We start from the raw sequence: 25,148 nt of genomic DNA on the forward strand, positions 1-25,148 counted from the left end.
GGGTCTAAAACCTGGAAGTCAAGGTCGTTTACGGCCGAGACGCTACAATGTTTACCGTTAAGGATAAACGCTAACTTTGAGTTATCAGTTGTTTTTTTCGCACTTTTAGAGAAAAATTAATAACCTGATTTTTGTTATAAAGGTTGAAAGGACTGAAAATATTAAATATGTAGAAAAATTTATATTCATATTTTAAGCTTGGAATCTAAATTCAGTTGAAAATGAGATTTAAATTAGTTGCTGAATCTTATTCCAAGATTATTGAGCATATAAAATAGACTTTATACAAATAAACCCAGTACTTAGTAACTTGTATCCTATTCATCCATCATCCTGTTCCTCTAAAAGTTTTATGCAGACATCTAAACACTTTGATGTATTTTTTACAACTTCATCAAGTTGTCCATGACCATCACTAACTGCCCTCTTAAACAAAAAGTTTCATTTTAAAAATAATTAAAAAAAAACTTTATTTTAAATCTAAACAACTTACCACTACTTCCAACGCATCTTTAGCCAATTTTTCTAAAACCTCATTAAGAAATGCAAAAGCCTGCTCCTGACATTCATTTCGATGATTATTCAGCTTTTCTTCTCTAAAACAAAAAAAAATTATTCACGATTTATAAAAAACTTAAACTGACTTTTTTATCAATGTTTCTATATTTCCTTCAAGAGCAATAAGATTATCTTGTAAATCTTCAACCCTTCTTAGACAATCAACCTTTCTTTTCTGTTTATCTTCAAGATGTTTTTGCATTTCTTTAATTTGCTAAAAAGAACATTAATTAACATGGTATTAATTATACTGGTTTTTGGTTCATTTTTTACTTTAGAGTGATTGTTGGCTTTTTCATTTTTTGTCTGCTCCAATTCCTGATTGATTAGAATCTGTTCTTCTACACTTTTCTTTAGACTTTCCAATTGTTCCGCAAGCTATAAAAAACATAATAAATTTCATAAATACAAAATATTTAGAAAGTGTTACCTCTGCCTTGGTAGCATTTAATTCTTTCATTGCATTGTTCAATCTTTCCTGTTCCGGTATTTTAAGGTTTTGAAGCTCTCCCAGTTTTTCTTTAAAATTAATTATAATCTGCAAAAATAATATAAACTCAAATGTCAAATGTTTGCTAATTACTTATAGTGGGCCAATATTTTCTCGAATCTAATCCACACACAAAACGATACTCAAGGCTGCTCAAGGCAGCTATTAATTGGCAGCAAAAAATTACGGGAGCAAAAAAAGACAATTTCTTGAAATTAATCAGTTTTCCGGTTCTTACAAGACGAAAGGAAGGGCTGTATGTAAGTTACGATTTACTTTGTGGAAGAAGCAATTAAAAAAGCAAATTCGTTGAATATTTGACAATGAATGAGGCGCAGAACTACAATTTGCCAAAAGCTATAGCCCCCTTGGCATATATTGGTTTAAGCCGTTTACACAGGACGTTAGACAGTATTTTGTATGTCGTATTTAATAATAATATAATAATAATAATAATAAATGTCTTTATTGCACATACCAATGTATACAACAAAAGAAAAAATATATATAATAATAACAAAAATTGTATCTATAGTGTAGATATATTCTAAACTAGAATGTTTAAACAACAAGAGACCAAAAAACTTAGTACCTAACACTACAAAAAAAGAAAAGAAAAAAAAATGGCATTGTGCAATAGGCGGGTTCCAGATAAAATCTGTTCAACCAACCTTACCACATACATAAACTTAATATTATACTACACGCGTCCCACGACAACGACAATACAATGTCTTGAATATTCCTCCTCTCCTGCTCTGAACGTTAAAAAAATGCATTCAAATGAATAACTATGACAAGGCTGCACATTGCTCCAAAAATTTATCTTTATATAGTGTTTTTTTGAAATTAATGATATTAAGTTTTTGATCATAGGCAGTAGCGTTCCATATGACTTATATATGTGATACGTAAAAGACCTGTGAAACAAAGAGGTTCTGTATTTTGGTGGATATATGCCATATTTTAATCTCGTTTGTAGAGCATTGTTAGCCCTTTTAAAAGTAATCCTCTCATACAAGTATGTCGGTATATGTGTTGTGACGATTTTATGAAACAAAACCAAACTGTGCAACTCCCGGCGGATATCCATTCTGTGCCACCCAACATCTTTCAGTTTGTGTGAGATTCTGTCATACTTCCGGATTCCAAAAATGAACCTAAGGCAACTATTTTGAACCTTTTGTATGCGATTCGATGTAAGCACATTTATAGCGGGATGATACACAGGCGCCATAAAGTTGAAGTGAGACAGCACAAGAGAATCACATAACTGTTTTTTAAATTTTATCGAAAGAACGGATCGGTGAGGATAAAGTTTTCTTAAACATGAATACGACCTTCTCATGTAAATATTAATTTGAGCTTTAAATCTGAAGGTGTTATCTATTGTTAAACCCAGGCATTTTGCTTCCTTAACAACATTGATTCTTGTACCATATCAAGATCCAAGTTCAGCCCTGTGTCCCCTCTCCCTCTCCCGAAACATACACACGCAGACTTATCAGGATTAATCTTTAGTTTAAGAAACGTCGCAATATTAAATATAGTAGACAGGTCCTCATTAATACGTATCTGTGCTAGATTCTTATCATTTTCATGAAAGAACAGATAACACTGTATATCATCAGCATACATATTGACTTTACAATATTGTACCCGACTACTAAACCGCGAAGTGTACAAAGAGAACAAGAGAGGCCCCAACACCGAACCCTGTGGTACACCATTCAAAACTCTAATTGTGTGAGACAAATCATCACCGATCCTTACCCTTTGAGACCTATCGCAGAGGTAGTCACCCAACAAAGATACCGCCTCTGAACTCAGCCCCAAATCATACAGAATCTCACCCAAAACTGCATGATTAACGGTATCAAACGCTTTAGAAAAATCCAGGAAGACTACAGCAGTGTACAATCCATTGTCCGTGTTCGTAAGAATATCATCAGTTAGGCGCAACATTGCAGTTGTACAACTATAGCCACTTCGAAAGCCAGATTGCTCCTGAGGCAGCAAGCAATTACTCTCCACGTAACACACCACCTGCTGCTTCATAATTTTTTCAAGCACCTTGGATAACGTTGGAAGAATACTTATTGGTCTCAGATCTTTCAGTTGCTTGGGATCATCAACCTTTGCCAAAGGAATAACTATCCCTTGCTTCCAAAGCACAGGAAATTTACTCTCCGAAAGACAGCAAATTTAACAGAACAAATTTAATACAAATTTAATAGTGTAATTGTACTGTAGTTCGCACATTAGAGCTGGTCACCTTTCTTGTGTACCAGGACTATGATTCCCAAATTCACTATTAATTCTCGCGGAGTCTGCTTTAACTGGCGCTTAGTGGTTTTTTAGTTTGTTGATAGCACATATTATTGGTGGTGCTTTTTCTCTATCATCCCCATTATCCGTCAAATCGGGGTGGATAACATCCCCTATCCAAGCTTGCCCCTATAAAATTCCAGCCATCTCCCCAATACTTCGCTATGTTTTGTAAGGATGATTAGTAAGGATGACTAGTAAGTTTAATTCAATACTGGACTGTATGGTGCCGTCTGAATATAAACAATATGTTGATTTCAACTGCTGGAATATTCCTAAGTAAATATTGCAGTTGCAATAGTGTCTATTTTAAGATATTTTAGTCCAAAATGCCAAAGAATTATGAAAACAAACACAGTCATTCGATTCGCCATAGTTTCTTCTATCAAAGTCACATCCCATGACCTACCTACCATCGATATTTATGCATCTGACAATGATAGCAAAATTGCAGAAAAGCAATATTGTTAAGGATAAAGTTTGCTACAACTTTTATACTAAAACTTTTTTTCTAAAATGTTCCAAATCATGTGCTAACTTCGTATTCATTGAATCTAAATGATTGTCTTTAATTCATTCGGGGATTCACACATCCACTGATTCTTTAAAAATTTACCTAAAGAATTACACACGAAACTCGTAATATCTAGAGGAAAAACATCCATACCAGAGACCTGCAGCGAATGGCTCACATAATGAATCATATTGACTGATTCGTTGTTTCGGTCTTGTCTTTATTTGTCACTATACTCTGTTTTTAAACCAGGAGGAGTAAACGCGAAAGTCAGATTTACACTAGGAGAAATCACCAGAAAATATCACTAGATATTTTGGCGGTAAATTTAAATTAATAATTATTATTATTTATTTATTATTGTATTTATTTTCGTTTGTTATCGTCAACACTAAACATACAAATTAACATTGAAGTTATGAGTGTATTTATTTCAAAATATAATAAAGAAGGGTTTAAGAACACAAAATTTACAATAATGACACGAAACTGTCGAATTGTCAATAACCTAACCTTCAAATTTAAAATTCAAAATTGCCTGTGTGTGAACCTTCCTCGCATTAAACCAATCACGTGCAAGGTAAATCTGGTGACAAATTTAAAATACTCCTCCTGGTTTAAAAACAGAGTATAATTGCCAAAGAAAACTTCAAGGTATAATTAATGTTTGTAAACAAAACTAACCTTACCTAACATTCATTGATTAAATTATCCATTAGCAAGCTTTGTTTAAGTCAATTAAATAAAACAAAATTTTCCTCTTTCTTGCTATTTATTTTATTATGTTTCTAAATCGATTTCGAGGAAACAATCCTCATCTTCAGTAGAATTGTCAGTTTAGTTGAAAAAATATATTAATCATCAAATTTAACACATCCTCCAAATCTAACTTCATCCTTTTTATCCAAACTTGAAAATTTCTTACTTTAATAATTGAACAAATATAATAGAATATCAAATTCAAAACCAAAAGTTAAAATACACTTAAAACAAAATCCAAAATAATATAAAACAAAACACGCGTTTACATTTGACAAAAGATACGAAAAATGACTGTATCTTTTCAGGCATCAGTCATTTTTCGTATCTTATATCTTTCGTATCTTATAACAAAACACGCGTTTACATTTGACAAAAGATACGAAAAATGACTGTATCTTTTCAGGCATCAGTCATTTTTCGTATCTTTTGTCAAATGTAAACGCGTGTTTTGTTTTATATTATTTTGGATTTTGTTTTAAGTGTATTTTAACTTTTGGTTTTGAATTTGATATTCTATTATATTTGTTCAATTATTAAAGTAAGAAATTTTCAAGTTTGGATAAAAAGGATGAAGTTAGATTTGGAGGATGTGTTAAATTTGATGATTAATATATTTTTTCAACTAAACTGACAATTCTACTGAAGATGAGGATTGTTTCCTCGAAATCGATTTAGAAACATAATAAAATAAATAGCAAGAAAGAGGAAAATTTTGTTTTATTTAATTGACTTACCTAACATTCCTTCACGCTATAATTGACATTACAAAAGAAAACTTCACGCTATAATTGCCATTACTAATTGCCAAAGAATACTTCATGGTATAATTAATGTTTGTAAACAAAACTAACCTTACCTAACATTCCTTCACGCTATAATTGACATTACAAAAGAAAACTTCACGCTATAATTGCCATTACTAATTGTCAAAGAAAACTTCATGGTATAATTAATGTTTGTAAACAAAACTAACCTTACCTCACATTCCTTCACGCTCTAATTGACATTACAAAAGAAAACTTCACGCTATAATTGCCATTACAAATTGCCATAGAATACTTCATGGTATAATTAATGTTTGTAAACAAAACTAACCTTACCTAACATTCCTTCACGCTATAATTGACATTACAAAAGAAAACTTCACGCTATAATTGCCATTACTAATTGCCAAAGAATACTTCACGCTATAATTGCCATTACAAATTGCCAAAGAATACTTCATGGTATAATTAATGTTTGTAAACAAAACTAACCTTACCGAACATTCCTTCACGCTATAATTGACATTACAAAAGAAAACTTCACGCTATAATTGCCATTACAAATTGCCAAAGAATACTTCATGGTATAATTAATGTTTGTAAACAAAACTAACCTTACCTAACATTCAGCGTCTGAAGACACAGGGCTAAACCCGAAACTTAAAAATATACAACTTAGCGCTGAATAACAATTAAAACTAGAACTAACACTTGCCTAGAACTATACTCTGTTTTTAAACCAGGAGGAGTAAACGCGAAAGTCAGATTTACACTGGGAAAAATCACCAGAAAATAGCTTTGTTCGTTGGGGCTGCACTACTCTGCACGACATGGCACTCGTATGACGTCATAGTGCAATGAAGTGTAAGTCAGTGCAATGTCATGTCAACTTAGTGCAGGTCAGAAAAGTGTATAAACCGTGGTCCCAACGAACAGATTTTTATAAAAAAAGTGTATAATATTTGAAATGGACGAACAGGAGATTGTCAGCGACATACTCGTGGAAAATGAAATTAACGCAGAATGTTTTTTTAGTATTCATCAATTATTATTATTTTTTATTTTTTTCAATTATTAGCGAAATATATTTTCTATACCAAACTACTAACCCTTATTAGTTCTTTCAAAAGTACTACTTAACGTATAAAGAAATCGCATGCTAAATTGCACCAAAATTGATAAGCAGTACTTGTAAAAAAAAATTTGAGGTGGTGAGGGTAGTTAACTCCAGCCACCCCTAAATGAGAAAAAACATAATATTTTTAAATGTACTATAAGTGTATTTAATGCCGCCAAAATCGACAGGGTAGTTTTTAAATTATTCCAAAAAAGTAGAGGTAGTTTTCTACTGCCTCTACTGGGATTGAATATACTGTGTTCTCTAATACAACAAATATTAATTATTATAAGGTTTTATTTCTTAATAATTAATATTAATTATTACAAAACACGTTTTCAAATATTCCGCCATTTTAGTTACACTGCACTTATTGAACTTAATCGAAAGCAGGTGCAACAAAATCTGCACTAACTTGCACCGGCTGCACTAAATTGCACTGCACCTGGCCCAACAAACAGTAGCTTTGTTCGTTGGGGCTGCACTACTCTGCACGACATGGCACTAGTATGACGTCATAGTGCAATGAAGTGTAAGTCAGTGCAATGTCATGTCAACTTAGTGCAGGTCAGAAAAGTGTATAAACCCCGTGGTCCCAACGAACAGATTTTTATAAAAAAAGTGTATAATATTTGAAATGGACGAACAGGAGATTGTCAGCGAAATACTCGTGGAAAATGAAATTATCGCAGAATGTTTTTTTAGTATTCATCAATTATTATTATTACTTTTTATTTTTTTCAATTATTAGCGAAATATATTTTCTATACCAAACTACTAACGTACTAAAGTACTACTTAACGTATAAAGAAATCACATGCTAAATCGCACCAAAATTGATAAGCAGTACTTGCAAAAAAAAATTTGGGGTGGTGAGGGTAGTTAACCCCATCCACCCCTAAATGAGAAAAAACACATAATATTTTTAAATGTACTATAAGTGTATTTAATGCCGCCAAAATCGACAGGGTAGTTTTTACATTATTCCAAAAAAGTAGGGGTAGTTTTCTACTGCCTCTACTGGGATTGAATATACTGTGTTCTCTAATACAAGAAATATTAATTATTATTATAAGGTTTTATTTCTTAACATTTAATGTTAATATTAATTATTACAAAACACGTTTTCAAATATTCCGCCATTTTAGTTACACTGCACTTATTGAACTTAATCGAAAGCAGGTGCAACAAAATCTGCACTAACTTGCACCGGCTGCACTAAATTGCACTGCACCTGGCCCAACGAACAGTATGAGTGCAACTGCACTAAACTGCACTATCCCCAACGAACACACAACATCTGCACTAAACTGCATAGTGCAAGTAGTGCAGTCCCAACGAACAAAGCTAAATATCACTAGATATTTTGGCGGTAAATTTAAATTAATAATTATTATTTATTTATTTACTTATTATTGTATTTATTTTCGTTTGTTACCGTCAACACTATACATACAAATTAACATTGAAGTTATGAGTGTATTTATTTCAAAATATAATAAAAAAGGGTTTAAGAACACAAAATATACAATAATGACACGAAACTGTCGAATTATCAATTACCTAACCTTCAAATTCAAAATCAAAATTCAAAATTGCCTGTGTGTGAACCTTCCTCGCATTCAACCAATCACGTACAAGGTCAATCTGGTGACAAATTTAAAATACTCCTCCTGGTTTAAAAACAGAGTATAGTTACTGTGAATCATGTTTTGTGGTGTTCTTTCTTAAGTTACTGTATTGTCGACTCCGAGACCTGCAACGAATGGCGCACATTTCGAAAAATATTAATTGATTCAGTGCTACTATGCTTCTTTCATTCGTCAATGGATCCGTGAATCATGTAGTGTCGTGCTTTTTGACAACATTGTCTAAATTTGTCCAAAACTGTGAACATAAACGTGAAAAAATGGTCTATAATGTTCAAACAGTATCTAAAATTATGTATAGTTGTACTGTAATTGTTTAAAATCGCAAAAATGTGTTCAAATTCATCTAAACTTTTATAAAATTGTCTAAAATGATTCAAATTGTCTAAAATTAAAAACACTAAACCTAGAAACTTTCGAGTTTAGATGTGTGTCTTTTGAAAAAGCGTTTGACTTTTCCGACACTTCACTTCAACGCTTAACTTGGCATCAGAAACATCAAACGCTTTTTTAAAAGTCGAAAGTTTCTAGTGCTTCTTCTAGTTTTAGTTTGGTTGTCCAAACTTATTTAAAAGTGTATCCAAAATTGCCTAAAATGATCAAAATGTTTCTAATACTGTCTAATATGTCAAAATGTCTAAAATTATTTTAGCCTATTTTGTAAACTTTTGCCAAATTTTGGAAATTTTAGACACATTATGATCATTTCTGGCAATTTTAGACCTTGGAATCAGAAAGCTGAACATGTAATGACGTCAAAATCGTGAGAGATTTAACTTCCAGTCATTCCAAAGTTTGAATTTCCTACGATATACACTCGGGGGTATTTACCCAAGAGGTGTATTTAGAGGTATTTATAAAATTTAATTTAAATTGAGTTGATGGCAGTTTTGCAAGCACTTCAAGAATGCAGAGTCGATTATCGATATACCAAACTTATTTATAACATCTACAAGAATGCTACAATGACGGTAAAATTGCATGAAAGTACTCAAGAGAGTAGAAGTAGTAAAGTACTCATCGTGAGTAAAACAAGGCGATACACTGTAGGACCCAAATTGTTCATCACAATCCTCAGAGTGCATTTAAACAACTGGATTTGACCCAAAAAGGCATAAACATTGATTGCAAATGTTTAAGTAATTTGCGCTACGCGGCCGATATAGTTCTTATTTCGGATAGCCTTGGAGAGATTAAACTAATGCTGAACGACTTAAATGAGGTGTCTAAATATCAACAAGGAGAACTTGACACTTGGAAATGTCAAATCAAAACAATTGGTTGCCATGGTTAACCACTGCTACTGCTATTTTCTATACCAAATGAATGGGAAATAATGAAACTTTAAATTAATTTTTCTCAAAAATTTTTTTATGTAACCGATATTAATATTTATTCTACATAATTCAGAAATAAATCCTCTTTCAAATTCCGATATAAAAATGGGGTGTTCCATTTAAAAAAAAACTTCGATGACGTCATAACTCGTTAAAAAATGACGGAAAAAATTTAAAATATATACCAAAAAATTGCAAAAAGTTTCAATCTTTAGACCCGTTTCAGCGATTTTTTCATAAATTGTTTGTAATGATTTTATCGAATTTATCCGTTACTTTTGAAACGCACTGTATACACAAGCATTGCCATGTATGTGAGGCAATTAATCATTCTGAATGATTTGCGAATACTTTTAACTATTCGCTACATTACGTTAAACTTGAAAGAGACGCCTACTGCTTGATGTTGCAGTACAACACTGTAGCATACTACATTGCAGTGCAGTGTTGATGGCTTAGTGCTGTTTGTTTATCTGTGAATGTTTCATTCAAGCGAACGAAACCATTCATGCAGGTCTCTGATCCATACTACAACCTACCTATTAATAAACCCTTTAAAGATAACACAATAAAATAATCAATGAATTTCAAGAATGAACAAAAACAGACAAATTATATGAACTTTTGCTTCTGAACTTGCTCAGTGTGTGTACATCATTTAAGAAGTGCTGAACATTGTTGAACCAATGTTATTGGCGGATGCAAAAATACATAAAAATGTAAATATTGATCTATATAAAACTATAAATGGGATGAAATACTCCATATTTCTCTAATATAATAAAATATGATGTAGGTAAAAGTAAAAACTTTTTGAGAAATACTAAAATGTTTAATTCAAACATGTTTCAAAACTAATGTTTCATCTTCAGTACCTAAATCTTAAATTTATTCTTAAATTCTTTCTTAAATTTCTATAATTCTTGTATTTTTTCTTAAATTTAGGTACTGAAGATAAAACATTAGTTTCGAAACATGTTTGCTTGAATTGAATTAAACATTTTAGTATTTCTCAAAAAGTTTTTACTTTTACCTACATCATATTTTATATAAAACTAAATTTCAAATATACAACTGCAAATTTAATGGGTATTTCATTTTAAACCACATAAAATTTGTAAAAAAGGTGTGGATTAGATATGAAAAATTTCTTTACCTGCGACATATTTTCTTGCAAATGTCCTTTCTGAGGAATTAAAAACTCCTGCATTTTCGGTAAATACTTTAAATGGCGTATAATAGTACTATTTATATTTTCAATCACATTAATTATTTTACATTTAACATCCATTAATTCCATATCGATTTGTGAAGATTGCTCTTTATTTTCATTTTCTTGCTTACTTTTTAATTCAAGTTCAAAAGATAATAAAGTATGTTCTTCAACAATTTTTTTCCATTCCTCCAAAGAACATGGTTGATCATTTAGTGCTTTCTTCAGTTGCTTTTCTTCCTCAAGACTATTAAGGTATTTATTTTGTAACACTTCCTCATCCCTTTCAAGTCGATCGCGTTCATTAATGGCTACAGTGTTTCGTAATTCTATTTCCCTGTTCTTTGCTTGTATCTCATTTAAACGTGTTTTAAGGGTAACATTTTTCTCAGTGGCTTCTTGTAGATCTCGTCGTACTTTCTTTTCGATTTGTTGGCATTCTTCGTAACATTGCATTCTTAACTTGTTTTCCTTGTAAAGGTATTCTTTACAGCTTTGGCGAAATGTTTCAGTAATCTTTTCTGATCCACCATTCTTATCAGACATGTCTTTAAAACGACCCATGAAAAACTTAAAACCTATTCTATGTTTATTAGATTGCTCTGCATCTAAAATCTTATGTATTGCCTCAATTTCATCCAAAAGCCAAACCCAAATGGATAAAATATACTGGAAATTATGAGGTACTGTTGGAGCCTTTAAAACGGACATTTTTATCTGCGAAGGGAACTTGAATAGTTTTAGATATTCACCAATAGCATCGATTTTTTTCGGATCTATTTCTATTCTGGGATCAATTTCATTCCATAGTATTTTCATGGTTTGTACGTATACGGCCATTGTGAGAGGTTTTAAAGTCTGTATGGTAGGGTCTTTATTTCTAAAATATTTTTTAACCCTTGAAAATTGAGAGGTTAAAAATTCTGTATTAATTACTGAATACTTTGAACCACTACTTAGAGGTGTTCTTATACTGGATGATGAACCTAAAACAAATAATAAAACCGTATTATGACACAAAAAATCTTTTTATAACAACATACATGACGTAAGCGGTGTTGCACATAAATCTTGCAAATTAACACAGCTTTTTGATCGAACGTTTCGGTAATTTTGAGGAACCGCGAGATGGGAAGATGAGGGAACCCTTCGTATTGCGTTGCTTGAACTACGACTAAATCGACTTTTCCTTTGACTATCTCTGCAATAATTTGAGAATGATATACTTGATTTTTTTAGTAGAATGGTGTAAACTTACTTTACAGGAATTCGGGATTGTCTAGAACCACTGTTGACCACTGACTGATGAAAGGTTGGCGAACGATCCATTTCTTACAAATTCAAACAATAAATTCTTACAACTAAAAACTTTTAACTAATAATAACATATATGACGGTTAAGATTCAAACATTTACAAATTGACAGTAACTATCAAAATCAACGTGATATTTAACCAGTGTTGCCAACTATTATTGTGTGAAGACAATTTAAAATATATATTCAAAAATAAATAGTACAATAAATGAAAAACGAGATATATATGTAGTTTTTATTTTAATACATTATCACAACGGTTAAATACCAGCATTGACTATTTTATACCAGACTGCTAACCGCTACGTAAAAATTGGTAACGCGTAAAGTGTTATTTTTGGATTTGTCCGCTATGGGGGCGCTGTTGGATTTTATAATAATAATGGATATGATTAAGAGATGGCAGCACTATTTTTGATTTATATTCCGCCTCTTATATTTTCTTATACTAATAATAAAAATTGTTTAATATTTCTTTTTTAATTAATAAATAAAATTTTATTGTATGAAAACATTATACGTTTTCCGTAAAAACCGGTTGTTTCTACCAGTTTATTTTCATTAAAAAATAATATTAATTTTTAGAGAAATTTTTTCAATACTTTGATCAATTTTAAGAGTTGTTCTATCTGGTTTTAAGTTAAGTACTTGGGGAAATCCCGAGATAACTGACAGGTTGTTTCCACCAGTTTCTACGAAAAAAGTTGGTAAAGGCGGGCTTAACGTCGCAGGCGGAGTTTATTTTAGTTTATTTGCTTTAAATATCTATAATTATTATTTAAAACTAGTTAATAAACCTAAAATTATTGGTCTTTAATTGTAAACAAGCTTTATCTTTTATTAATATTTTGAAATAATATAGTAATAAGGGGTTAAAAGGCACGGAAACAAAATATATTAAAAGGTCGAGCTTGAGCGGAGAGTAGAGGATTTCCATTAAAGTCCATCCTAAATAAAATATTGAAACATTTATTATAGTACTTGAGGTGGAGGTACTTCAGATAGAGATACTTGAGGTAGTGATAGAGGTACTTGAGATAGAGATAGAGGTTCTTGAGGTAGGGGTACTTGGCTAGAGATACTTCAATGAAGTGGCGAACCAGTTCGCGTATCGTGTAGATCTAGCTTTATACAAGCATATGTTGTTTCTTCTAAGAAGAAAACCTTTCGGAAGAAGAACGCATCCCTGGAAGAGCTAGAGGTCGAGCTAGAGAGATAAAGATAAATAAAAAAACAAACAAAGATAAAATTATTCTTAATTTTATTTTCTTTGAAAAAAGTTAATGTCTTTTTTATGTATGACTCTTTATCCAACTCAACGAGGCCTGCATTTTTGTCTCCCATGGTAACAATACGATTTTCTATTTTAATATTATGTTTCAGATTTTTAATGATGCGAAGAATTAATTTAGTATGGAAAGATTTTATGTTGACGTTCTTATTCCCACTCGTTTTCCCTCACTCTTTCACCTTTATCATCTGGCGAACGTTCCTTATGACCTTCAGTCCAATTTCATCCCTCATCATTTTGACTCAAGTTATTTAATTTTAAAGGAAATTTTAACGTGTTAATTGTAAGTTTAAAAATTTTCTTTCTTTTTTGATTTCTTATATTTAGTCATTATGATTCTTTCTCTATAGGTTTGGTAATTTGTTTTGTCGTTAATTTTTAACATTTATTTTTAAACACTTTGAAAAACGAGATTTACGATGAATAGAAAAATGCCATTTTAATTTTTTGGATTTTTCAATTTACTCTTCAAGTTTTTTTTACATTTGAATTTTTCGTAAACGGAATCTTTTTGAAGAAATACTCTGAAACAATACTCTCTTCACTCTCGATGCTCCTACACCGACGGTAATTATATATATTTTTTATCTGTGTTTTTGTTATATCTGAATGTTCCTAAGTCCTGCCTGAAGAAGAACGATAATCGTTCGAAATCTTCGAAGATACCACCGAAATAAAATATTTTCATCGTTTATACGACTTTTAATTTTTTTTAGCAGCAAAAAACCATACAACTTACCTGGAAAAAAACCACCAAATCGATAATAGAGGCATCTCCAATAGGCCCCGAGATCAAGAAAACCTTAATCCCCATGGAAAAATCAAGCAGGTGCCCCAAACTCTATAGTCTGCCCAAAATCCCCTCCCTCAGGAAGGCTGCTCCGGATCGGGGACGGTGTAGGACCGTTTGCCAAGTGGCTGACAAGTGCAGGTCATCTCTCTTGTTGAAGGTACCGTTCTTCTCTATTTCGATGGACTCGCGGATGAGTCTGGTGCTCCAATGTGGAACGTTGGCTATTTCCATATCGGAAGCTGCTAGTTTTCCATATATACAACATATACATAGAATAATCATGCAAAATTGATGGCATTTGATATTAAAATAGTATTATTTAAGTGTTTGCCTAACCTATCCTTTGATATGGACTCCCTCAGCTGATAGAATGAGAGTCATTCGACTTGCGCATACTACATATCAATCCTATTATTCCACGTGGAAAATAACCATGATGCTCTGATCTCAATGAGAGTTAGTACTTTCATGGAGGCATTGTCGTTAGTGAGGCTTACAAACCCTCCAGCATGCCTATGAAGTGGGTATATTTGCATCATGGTTATTTTCCACGTGGAATAATAGGATTGATATGCTGTATGCCCAAGCTGAATGACTCTCATTCAGTCAGCGGAAGTAGTCGATATCAAAGGATAGGTTCGGCAAATACTTAAATAATACTATTTTAATATTCAATTATTTTGCACGAATTTTCTATTTATATGTACATATGGTACACTGGCTCAAGATATATAAGTATTCAATATATTTTCCACGAGGAATTATAATAAAAATTGCATATTTACGTATAACTAAAATATTCATGCAAAATAATTTGATATTAAAATACTATTATTTAAGTGTTTGCCTAACCTACCATTTAAATGACTCCACGTATCTACCGACTGGAAGTCTGGCCCCTAGTTAGAAAAAAAATAATTTTGATTAAATTCGCTATAACTAAAGAACGGTTTGACCGACTTCAACGTTCTATATAATAATAATAATAATAAATGCCTTTATTAGAAAATAAGCTTAATTGTACAAAAAAAAAACATACAAAAGAAAATAGGCGAGTTCCAGCTTGTACTAGTTAGTACAGCTGCTCTAACTAACCTAAGAAACAAAAAAGAAAAACATGACTCGGCCAAAAATTACAAAGCAAAAGCTAGATACAACAACAAGATTGCAAAACATGTCAGATCAGCGTTTGCCCCAATGTAGACATTGTTCAAGAAAACAAGAATATTTCTGTGTAAATTTAAACCTTCGTAGTGAGAACCCCTTGCAATTATCGTCCACCTCATTATATTTCGAAGTTATTTGAAATATGTATGATCTCTGAAACAAAGACAAACGATAGAAGGGTGGCGACAGTCTTCCGCGAAATCGCGTATTAATATCTCAAACGAAAGCTTGCGTCTGGCTGAATAATTATGTGTAAAGCATATTGAACACTTCCATATCTGAAGCTGCTAGTTTTCCATATGTATATGTAAATAGAATAATCATGCAAAATAATTTGATATTAAAATAGTATTATTTAAGTGTTTGCCTAACCTACCCTTTGATATGGGCTCCCCCGCTGATAGAATGAGAGTCATTCAGCTTGCGCATACTACATATCAATCCTATTATTCCACGTGGAAAATAGCCATGATGCTCTGATCTCAATGAGAGTTAGTACTTTCATGGAGGCATTGTCGTTAGCGAGGCTTACAAACCCTCCAGCATGCCTACGAAGTGGGTATAGTTGCATCATGGTTATTTTCCACGTGGAATAATAGGATTGATATGCTGTATGCCCAAGCCGAATGACTCTCATTCTGTCAGCGGAAGGAGTCGATATCAAAGGATACGTTCGGCAAACACTTAAATAATACTATTTTAATATTAAGTTATTATACACGAATTTTCTATTTATATGTACATATGGTACACTGACTCAAGATATAGAATTATTCAATGTATTTTCCACGAGGAATTATACTAAAAATTGCATATACCGGGTGTCCCTCAAAAGTGGCTCACCCCCATATTTTTCTTTATTATTGGTGATATAAAAAAACCATTTGGAATGCATAGTTAGGTCGCTAAAACGGATTATTACGACATGAAATCATTCTTTTTGTACTTCCGGTTATACCGGATGTGAGTACTAATTTCGCTATTTTTTTAAATCTATAATTTTTTTTCTTCAGTTGGGTTTATAGTATAATTTCACATAACTTTTACTTGAAAAAATTTTCACGATCGCTTATAATTTTTGAAAAAAAAATTATTTTCGTTATTTTATAACGTTTTAGTACCTTCGGAAAATGTATTACAACTTTTGACGCATAGTAGCTAGGTTAATAATATAAACTACGTTATGTCCCTCTTGATTTGCTATTTCTCGAGCAGTGATCACTGCTACGCTTTAGTCAGTGGTTCTTTTTTAATAATGGTGTAAATTAACAGTTGTATTAAATTAGTTTCAAAAGAAAACGCGATCAAACAATTAAGTTTAATTCAATTATTTTTGATTTTTTTCTTTATTTTTTGTTCTTTTACACTAAATGTTCTGTAGCTGATAATAACTTACAATGTCCATTGTACATTATAATTTGGATTATTTACTTTATTTTGGTTAAAACCTCTCAGATCACCTGACCTCACACCTTTAGATTCTTTTTATGGGGCAAAATCAAAAATGAGCTGTATAATACACCACTAAGGTCTCGTGAGGTATTAGAAAATAAATCGAGTTAGAAATTGTATTACCTAAATATCTCCGCAGGAATAACGTCGAGTCGTTAGATCGACAATACGCAAGATACAATTATGTCAAAATCGAGGCGGGAGCATTTTGAAAATTTAGAAAATTAGTTTTTTTGAACTTACAATTGAATTAAATTTAATTGTTGGATAGCGTTTTTCTTTTAAAACTAATTTAATACAACTGTTAATTTACACCATTATTAAAAAAGAACCACTAACTAAAGCATAGCAGTGATCACTGCTCGAGGAATAGCAAATCAAGAGGGACATAACGTAGTTTGTACTATTAACCTAGGTACTATGCGTCAAAAGTTGTAATACATTTTCCGAAGGTACTAAAACGTTAAAAAATAACGAAAATAATTTTTTTTTTCAAAAATTATAAGCGATCGTGAAAATTTTTTCAAGTAAAAGTTATGTGAATTTATACTGTCTACTCAACTGAAGAAAAAAAAATTATAGATATAAATAAATAGCGAAATTAGTACTCACATCCAGTGTAACCGGAAGTACAAAAAGAATGATTTCATGTCGTAATAATCCGTTTTAGCGACCTAACTATGCATTCCAAATGGTTTTCTTATATCACCAATAATAAAGAAAAATATGGGGGTGAGCCACTTTTGAGGGACACCCGGTATACGTATAACTAAAATATTCCTGCAAAATAATTTGATATTAAAATACTATTATTTAAGTGTTTGCCTAACCTACCATTGAAATGACTCCACGTATCTACCGACTGGAAGTCTGGCCCCTAGTTAGAAAAAAAATAATTTTGATTAAATTCGCTATAACTAAAGAACGGTTTGACCGATTTTAATGTTCTATATCTCAAACGAAACCTTGCGTCTGGCTGAATAATTATGTGTAAAGTATATTGAACACTTCCATATCTGAATCTGCTAGTTTTCCATATGTATATGTAAATAGAATAATCATGCAAAATAATTTGATATTAAAATAGTATTATTTAAGTGGATGCCTAACCTATCCTTTGGTATGGACTCCCTCTGCTGATAGAATGAGAGTCATTCGGCTTGCGCATACTATATATCAATCCTATTATTCCACGTGGAAAATAACCATAATGCTCTGATCTCAGTGAGAGGTAGTACTTTCATGGAGGCATTGTCGTTAGCGAGGCTTACAAACCCTCCAGCATGCCTATGAAGTGGGTATATCTGCATCGTGATTATTTTCCACGTTTTCATATGTACATATGGTACACTAGCTCAAGATATGGAAGTATTCAATATATTTTCAACAAGGAATAATATTTTTAATATTTTAATAATAATATTTTATTTCTCCATTTTACAAAAAAGCATAGAGTGCGTCAATTTAACAATAATTACATTGTGATATAATACAAATTGAATTCAAACATTAAATTGGAAAAACATGTCAATGGTATATATCGGATTTTCCGTGACAATAGCTTTCAGTCTCCTCCGGAATCATGGAACTGGCAGATCCTTTAAACATGATTCTTCTCTCGTTTGTGCCCATAGTTTAAGCTAGATTTACGCTAAGTTTTCTTTATTTATTCTCGTTTTCCTCACCATTACCGCTAATAAGAATTTTTTATTTTTATTTTAGTACCTAAGTTAGTTTATGTAAGTAGTCGTTATTAGAGTATATGCGATAAGATAATTTATAATAATTAGTATTGTAGCGTCTATGTTCGAATATATGCCTTAAATATTGTATTTTTTCTTTAATTTATTTAAATAGATTATATTTATTTATTTCTTTCATAATTTGTTTTAATAGTTGATCCCACGGTTAGGCACGGAGGCCCTAGCGTTTGCTTTACATAACTTTTATTTTATTTAATTTTTTTTTTCTTTAATAGATGCGTGCGCCAATTCACGCCATCAAATCACTAAACAAGATACACTAAAAGACATTTCCACATTTAAAGATTGTTATTATTTCCTTCAGTAAAATGTTTATTAGTCCTACTTCATTTTGGTGCGTCTTCTAAGGGTGTGTTTACGTTGGAGCTGCGATAAACGATAATAGCGACGATACTACCAAAACAACGAAATTGTTGTCATAGTTTTATATGCAGGTATTTATATTGGAACGAGAGCTGCGATAAACGATAAGAGCAACAATGAGAGCAGCGATAAGAACTGCGCAAAATGAATTGAAAATGATTTGTCAGAACAAATCTGTTGTGGTAATTTTTATCTTTTTGGTCCCACAAGGGGATCTAACAAAAATTTCACTAATTAAACAGTCGATATCCATGCTGACCACACCTGATAATAGCAAAGAAAATAGGGAATACAATTAGCGTCGCTCTTATCGTTAGTCGGCTGTCAAGCGTGTGACAATTCGTCGCTCCAATATAAACACTTGCATATAAAACTATGACAACAATTTCGTTGTTTTGCTAGTATCGTTTATCGCAGCTCCAACGTAAACACACCCTAAGGAGAATTTTAAATAGTAACGATTGTATCTAAGTAACACCAATGAACTTTATGTATTAATTGTTAGCTATCGACCCTTAAACATTAAACCCTTGAGCAAAGTAAAAGCATTTTATTCCTCGGATAATGAGAGAAATGAAGAAAACTTTTTCAGATGCTATTTCTTTGATGTCATTTAGATACAGTGTATATATATACAGGATGATTCACATAAGAACCGACACAGAGCAGGGACATGTAGAGGACAATAAATTAAGATGATTTAAAGTAACTTACCTCTATACTAAGTTGTACACCTGAGGAGTTATAAGACTTCAAAGTTGGCTCTTAAATTTTTAAAAAGTTCAATATCTTCGTAATAAATTAAGTTAGAAAAACCAAATTTGGTATACGTTATGAGTGTACCAAGAGCATTAATTGGTAGCGAATTGAACTCAATTGAGGCATTTCAAAGTGTTGATTAAGGGTGATGGTACCTTAAATTTTGACAGATCTTTTTAACCTGTTGTCGGATTTTATACATTACTACTTCATTTCATGTGGAATTTAATTCTAAAACTTTTTTTACTCTTACTATTTTTTTAAAAATCTTTGTCGTTTTCATAAAAAACTTAAATTACTAAAGACACTTATTTCGTAATGTTATGTAAAATAAGCGAAAATTCAGTAGTCGGCTATGAAATTGTACGTCAAACTTGACAAATAGGTTATAAAATTATTTGACAACAAGGTTTTATAACCTATTTGTCAAGTTTGACGTACAATTTCACAGCCGACTACTGAATTTTCGATGATTTTAAGTAGCATTAACGAAATACGTGTCTTTAGTTATTTGAGTTTTCTATGAAAACGACAATGTTTTTTAAAAAATAATAAGAGTAAAAAAAGTTTTAGAATTAAATTCCACATGAAATGAGGCAATAATGTGTTAAATCCACCAAAAGGTTAAAAAAATCTGTCAAAATTTAGGAGACCATCACCCTTAATCAACCCTTTGAAATGCCATAATTGGTCTCAATTTGCTACCAATTAATACCTTCAGTACACTCATAACGTATACCAAATTTGGTTTTTCTAGCTTAATGTATTATGAAGATATTCAATGATTTCAAAATTTAAGACCCAATTTTGAAGGCCTATAACTCCTCAGGGGTACAACTTAGTATAGAGATAAATTGCGTTAAATCATCTTAATTTATTGTCCTCTACATATCCCTGCTCTGTGTCGGTTCTTATGTGAATCATTCTGTATATAGGTGACGTCCTTTGAGGTCGGGGCTAATTGATCGTCTCTTTTCTTATTATGACTCTATCTCACTTATCTACATTTATTCTCTTTTTGAGAATAAACAGTGCGTGATGCAACCCAACATATACAGTTGCCGATTTTATACATATGGTTAGCAATCTGGAGTAGTATAATCAATGATATCAGTCATACGCTATGGTTATACGCGGTTGAATGAGTCCACAACTATCAATAGAAACGATCGTCGGGCAAAAGATGGCGCTAATTAGAAGTTATTAAACTTAAAATTTATTATCCAAATTTTATTTTTTACTTTTTTGTATTAAATCCATATAACATAATCCATTTGTAACATAAACTATCGTAACAATTAATACTTAATTAAAATTAATTAATAAATTAAATGTTTAAATTCATTTTAATTCTATTTCATATCAACAACAATAGATGGCGACTGCTTGGTTAATAGTTCAATTTGACATTTCAATTTTTGACAGTCATCCACCTCAAAAAGAGAATAAATTTTATACTTCATCTATATTTCATTTATTAAACCTTTTTAAACAACATGGGTAGTGTAAGAGTTATCAACGATGAGCCCCATTTCCAATCTGAATTGGCAAACGCTACCAATAAGTTAGTGGTAGCTGATTTTACAGCAACTTGGTTAGTTAACCTTACTTTTTTCTTTAAAAGAATTCTTAATATAATTGTACTATGTATTCTACATTTTATAGGTGTGGTCCTTGTCAAAGTATAGCCCCAATTTTTCAACAATTAGCATCAAAATATGTTCGGGCGGTGTTTATAAAGATCGATGTAGATAAATGCCAAGAAACTGCGATGGCTCAAGGTGTTTCTGCTATGCCTACATTTATTTTTTACCGTAACAGAGTATGTTGCACTAAAATTGAATATTTTGATGTATCATTTAATTATTTTATTTTAGACTAAACTTGATCGTTTACAAGGTGCTGATCCAACGGCTTTAGAAAATAAAATAGTTCAATATTATGGTTCTGATGAAGGTGAAGATGCTGATTCAGTAGGAGGGCATGTAATTATTCTCAATTTAATGATTTTAATTAATATTAATATTTCAATTTTTGATTTGTAGATGGATTTGGCTCTATTTATTTTAAAACAACAATGTGAATGTTTAAATGAATCTGATGAACATCCTCTAGCTCAGTGTTTAACAGCTGGATCTGGTTTCCTTCAATCTGATTGTGATGAGCAATTAATTATTTCAATAACTTTTAATCAAGCTGTTAAAATTCATTCAATTAAATTTAAAGGACCATCAGATAAAGGTCCTAAAAACGTTAGGATTTTTATAAATCAACCAAGAACTTTAGATTTTGATATGGTTGAAAGTTGCACCAGTGTTCAAGATTTAGAGTGAGATTTCTAATCTGTGGGATTCTTTTAAGCTGAGAATTTGATTGTTTTAGAGTAACTCCATCGGATTTGGAAGGAAATCCTGTAAACCTTCGTTATGTTAAATTCCAAAACGTTACAAACATTCAAATTTTCGTTAAAGATAATCAATCAGGAGATGAAGTGACACAAATTGATCATTTAGCGATTATTGGTACTCCAATTAATACAACTAACATGGGGGATTTCAAGAGAGTTGCAGGCAAAAAGGGGGAAAGTCATTAAAAAGGATTAATAAATAATTCTTTCTTTTATTTTAAATAATTTGAATTACAAGAACTATTTAACTTGTGAATTGAAAAATATGCATTTGAAAAATCTTTTTTAATTGTAAATAATTTAATATTATTATAAAACAGCTGATTTACAATAAAATAAATCATTTCAAAGATCTTGTTTGTTGTAATTTATTTAGTTTGGTCTCCATATATTAGTGCTTTATCAACTATGTATTTTCAGATCGAAAATTTATTTATCTCTCAAATGTTGAAGTTATATTATTTTTTTAATCAGTATTAAAAACATTCCTTTAGATCAATAAATTATTTATTAATATAGATTCAAGTATTTGAATAAAATAATCATCTTAAATATGGTCATGTAAATACAACTGCATTAAAGTAGATCTTAAAAAATCAGTTGAATATCTTAACATAAGTACGTCCGCTTTGATCATTTACAAGGTGCTGATCCAACAGCTTTAGAAAATAAAATAGTTCAATATTATGGTTCTGATAAAGGTGAAGATGCTGATTCAGTAGGAGGGCATGTAATTATTCTCAACTTAATGATTTTAATAAAAAATTAACATCTTAATTTTTGATTTGTAGATGGATTTGGCTCTATTTATTTTAAAACAACAATGTGAATGTTTAAACGAATCTGATTGTGATGAGCAATTAATTATTTCAATAATGTTTAATCAAGCTGTTAAAATTCATTCAATTAAATTTAAAGGGCCATCAGATAAAGGTCCTAAAAACGTTAGGATTTTTATAAATCAACCAAGAACTTTAGATTTTGATATGGTTGAAAGTTGCACCAGTGTTCAAGATTTAGAGTGAGATTTCTAATCTGTGGGATTCTTTAAAGCTGAGAATTTGATTGTTTTAGAGTAACTCCATCGGATTTGGAAGGAAATCCTGTAAATCTTCGTTATGTTAAATTTCAAAACGTTACAAACATTCAAATTTTCGTTAAAGATAATCAATCAGGAGATGAAGTGACACAAATTGATCATTTAGCGATTATTGGTACTCCAATTAATACAACTAACATGGGGGATTTCAAGAGAGTTGCAGGCAAAAAGGGGGAAAGTCATTAAAAAGGATTAATAAATAATTCTTTCTTTTATTTTAAATAATTTGAATTACAAGAACTATTTAACTTGTGAATTGAAAAATATGCATTTGAAAAATCTTTTTTAATTGTAAATAATTTAATATTATTATAAAACAGCTGATTTACAATAAAATAAATCATTTCAAAGATCTTGTTTGTTGTAATTTATTTAGTTTGGTCTCCATATATTAGTGCTTTATTTATCAACTATTATTTATTTTCAGATCGAAAATTTATCTCTCAAATGTTGTTGAAGTTATCATGAACTAATTATTAAAAACATTCCTTCAGATAAATACATTATTTATTAATGTAGATTGAATAATATAATCATCTTAAATATGATCATGTAAATACAACTGCATTAAAGTAGATCTTAAAAAATCAGTTGAATATCTTAACATTATGTTATCATTATAACTACGTCCGCTTTGATTACAAATAAGATAATTATGAATAGAAGCTGTATGTTTATTAACCGATTTAACCCCATGGTTTACATGATCTTTAACATTTCTATAAACCATACGGATAGAATTATCGTTAAAATAAGTAACTTCGGTATTTTGAAGCGCAATTGGTTTCTTTTGTCTTATATTTCGAATGCAAAAAGTTTGAATAGGTAATCGAATTCTTGGTGTTGATTGGTAATTGTTAAAGAGTTCGTTAAGTGTTATGTGCGCGGAAGGCACTAAATATTCATTTAAAGCTAAGCTTATAACATTTTTGCTGTTTGATAAAGCTCTTAAAAGGCAATCTTGTTCTATTACGTCCCTGGTAAAGTTTTGATTAAAAACGTTAAGGTTCCAAGGAAAAAATGTTACTTTAATATTGAGTCTTGAAGAAAGATTAACGATAATTTTTTGGAGTCTATGCGAAATATTATCTGTATAAAAAATATAGGAATCTATCCCAACAAGTGTGTGGAAGCTTAAAAATTCCAAAAATTCATTTTTACTAAAATTAGCAGAAGGAAGCACACAAACTGTTGTGTTAAAGGAAATCTTTTCAGATGGCGTCTTTAATAAGATTTTTCTTATAGGATTTTTAAGTTTCCCCAAAAAAGAGACTGCATACGGATTCTTTTCTAAACCGTCAGTATAACAACTATAAAAATACAAATTTTCTGATATTTTTGAATACATAAATTTACCAATAATTGGATTCTTTTCGTTTTCTTCCCAAAGGTAACACCCTTTCATATAAGTCTTCTCTCGATTAGCTACAATAACTTCTGCATAACCTTTACTTTTATCATCATTAACATTTTTCTTCATCCAATACCCAGAATACGTATGAATTGGTCCATGAGATTGCCATAAAGGTACTGGGCCCCAATCGTGTTGGACAGCAACGTTTTCCGTTAATTCCAATTCGGAAATGTTACATGGTTGACCAAAAAAATTAAAAACTTCCAAAACATAATGTAATCGATTATATTGATGTCTGTATATCAATAATAACGTTAAACTTAATATACAACCTATTAAAAGCAATAACTGGCAATATTTCTTCATTTTATCGGAGTTTCTTTAAATCTTAAAATTAAATGCAGTGCTTGTTTATTTGACATTTTGACATTTTTAGGTTAAATCTATTTTTAGATTATCCTATAAATAACTACGATAGTTATTATCTTAAGAATGAAATTTGGATTTTACGAAAAATTTGATTTGCAAAAGATTTAAATTACCTAATTTTTAAGTAACACAAATATTGAATAACAATTAGTAAATTTTAATTTTTAGGTTATGTTTAAACGTCAAAATAACGAAAAATGAATCATTTTATTAAATAAATATTA

General features: G+C 30.9%; 4 protein-coding genes and 1 long non-coding RNA gene across 6 annotated transcripts; 3 read left to right on the plus strand and 2 right to left on the minus strand.

Moving 5' to 3' along the window:
- Nucleotides 1-166: 166 nt before the first annotated feature.
- Nucleotides 167-12,190, minus strand: LOC111425549 (uncharacterized). Its single transcript, XM_071197856.1, has 8 exons — nucleotides 11,991-12,190; nucleotides 11,776-11,933; nucleotides 10,676-11,718; nucleotides 989-1,096; nucleotides 832-936; nucleotides 645-772; nucleotides 494-596; nucleotides 167-426 (listed from the first exon to the last, which is right to left on the minus strand). The coding sequence occupies exons 1-8, from the start codon at nucleotides 12,059-12,061 to the stop codon at nucleotides 322-324; spliced, it is 1,821 nt and encodes a 606-aa protein (XP_071053957.1). The 5' UTR covers nucleotides 12,062-12,190; the 3' UTR covers nucleotides 167-321.
- Nucleotides 12,191-13,319: 1,129 nt separating this feature from the next.
- LOC111414290 (uncharacterized) lies at nucleotides 13,320-14,135 on the plus strand. Of its 2 annotated transcripts, none has more exons than XR_011641046.1 (3): nucleotides 13,320-13,621; nucleotides 13,689-13,905; nucleotides 14,058-14,135. It is a non-coding gene; the product is annotated as an uncharacterized lncRNA (long non-coding RNA). The 2 variants fall into 2 exon arrangements; XR_011641045.1 differs by having other exon boundaries at nucleotides 14,055-14,131.
- A 6,857-nt stretch (nucleotides 14,136-20,992) lies between these two features.
- LOC111425216 (thioredoxin-like protein 1) lies at nucleotides 20,993-22,398 on the plus strand. The gene is made up of 5 exons (XM_023059110.2): nucleotides 20,993-21,229; nucleotides 21,301-21,457; nucleotides 21,513-21,620; nucleotides 21,681-21,964; nucleotides 22,018-22,398. Exons 1-5 carry the CDS (start codon nucleotides 21,132-21,134, stop codon nucleotides 22,226-22,228), a joined length of 858 nt encoding a protein of 285 aa, XP_022914878.1. The 5' UTR covers nucleotides 20,993-21,131; the 3' UTR covers nucleotides 22,229-22,398.
- A 257-nt stretch (nucleotides 22,399-22,655) lies between these two features.
- LOC111425555 (thioredoxin-like protein 1) lies at nucleotides 22,656-23,497 on the plus strand (the record flags this gene model as incomplete). Its single annotated transcript, XM_023059654.2, has 3 exons — nucleotides 22,656-22,772; nucleotides 22,834-23,063; nucleotides 23,117-23,497. Coding segments are annotated over 3 exons (558 nt in total), but the record flags the coding sequence as incomplete, so codon positions are not given.
- A 133-nt stretch (nucleotides 23,498-23,630) lies between these two features.
- On the minus strand, nucleotides 23,631-25,118 carry LOC111425215 (uncharacterized). The gene has a single exon (XM_023059109.2). The coding sequence runs from the start codon at nucleotides 24,859-24,861 to the stop codon at nucleotides 23,680-23,682; it is 1,182 nt and encodes a 393-aa protein (XP_022914877.1). The 5' UTR covers nucleotides 24,862-25,118; the 3' UTR covers nucleotides 23,631-23,679.
- Between the last annotated feature and the right edge of the window lie 30 nt (nucleotides 25,119-25,148).

Source organism: Onthophagus taurus, chromosome 7 (genome assembly GCF_036711975.1).
Source record: "Onthophagus taurus isolate NC chromosome 7, IU_Otau_3.0, whole genome shotgun sequence".
NCBI lineage: Eukaryota > Metazoa > Arthropoda > Insecta > Coleoptera > Scarabaeidae > Onthophagus > Onthophagus taurus.

Coding starts and splice junctions, on each gene's coding strand:
- LOC111425216 (XM_023059110.2), top strand. CDS start 21,132: ATGGGTAGTGTAAGAGTTATCAACGATGAGCCCCATTTCCAATCTGAA. Junction 21,230..21,300: donor GCTGATTTTACAGCAACTTG/GTTAGTTAACCT, acceptor TACATTTTATAG/GTGTGGTCCTTGTCAAAGTA. Junction 21,965..22,017: donor ACCAGTGTTCAAGATTTAGA/GTGAGATTTCTA, acceptor TGATTGTTTTAG/AGTAACTCCATCGGATTTGG.
- LOC111425549 (XM_071197856.1), bottom strand. CDS start 12,061: ATGGATCGTTCGCCAACCTTTCATCAGTCAGTGGTCAACAGTGGTTCT. Junction 11,934..11,990: donor CAATCCCGAATTCCTGTAAA/GTAAGTTTACAC, acceptor AAATTATTGCAG/AGATAGTCAAAGGAAAAGTC. Junction 597..644: donor ATAGAAACATTGATAAAAAA/GTCAGTTTAAGT, acceptor TTTTTGTTTTAG/AGAAGAAAAGCTGAATAATC.
- LOC111425215 (XM_023059109.2), bottom strand. CDS start 24,861: ATGAAGAAATATTGCCAGTTATTGCTTTTAATAGGTTGTATATTAAGT.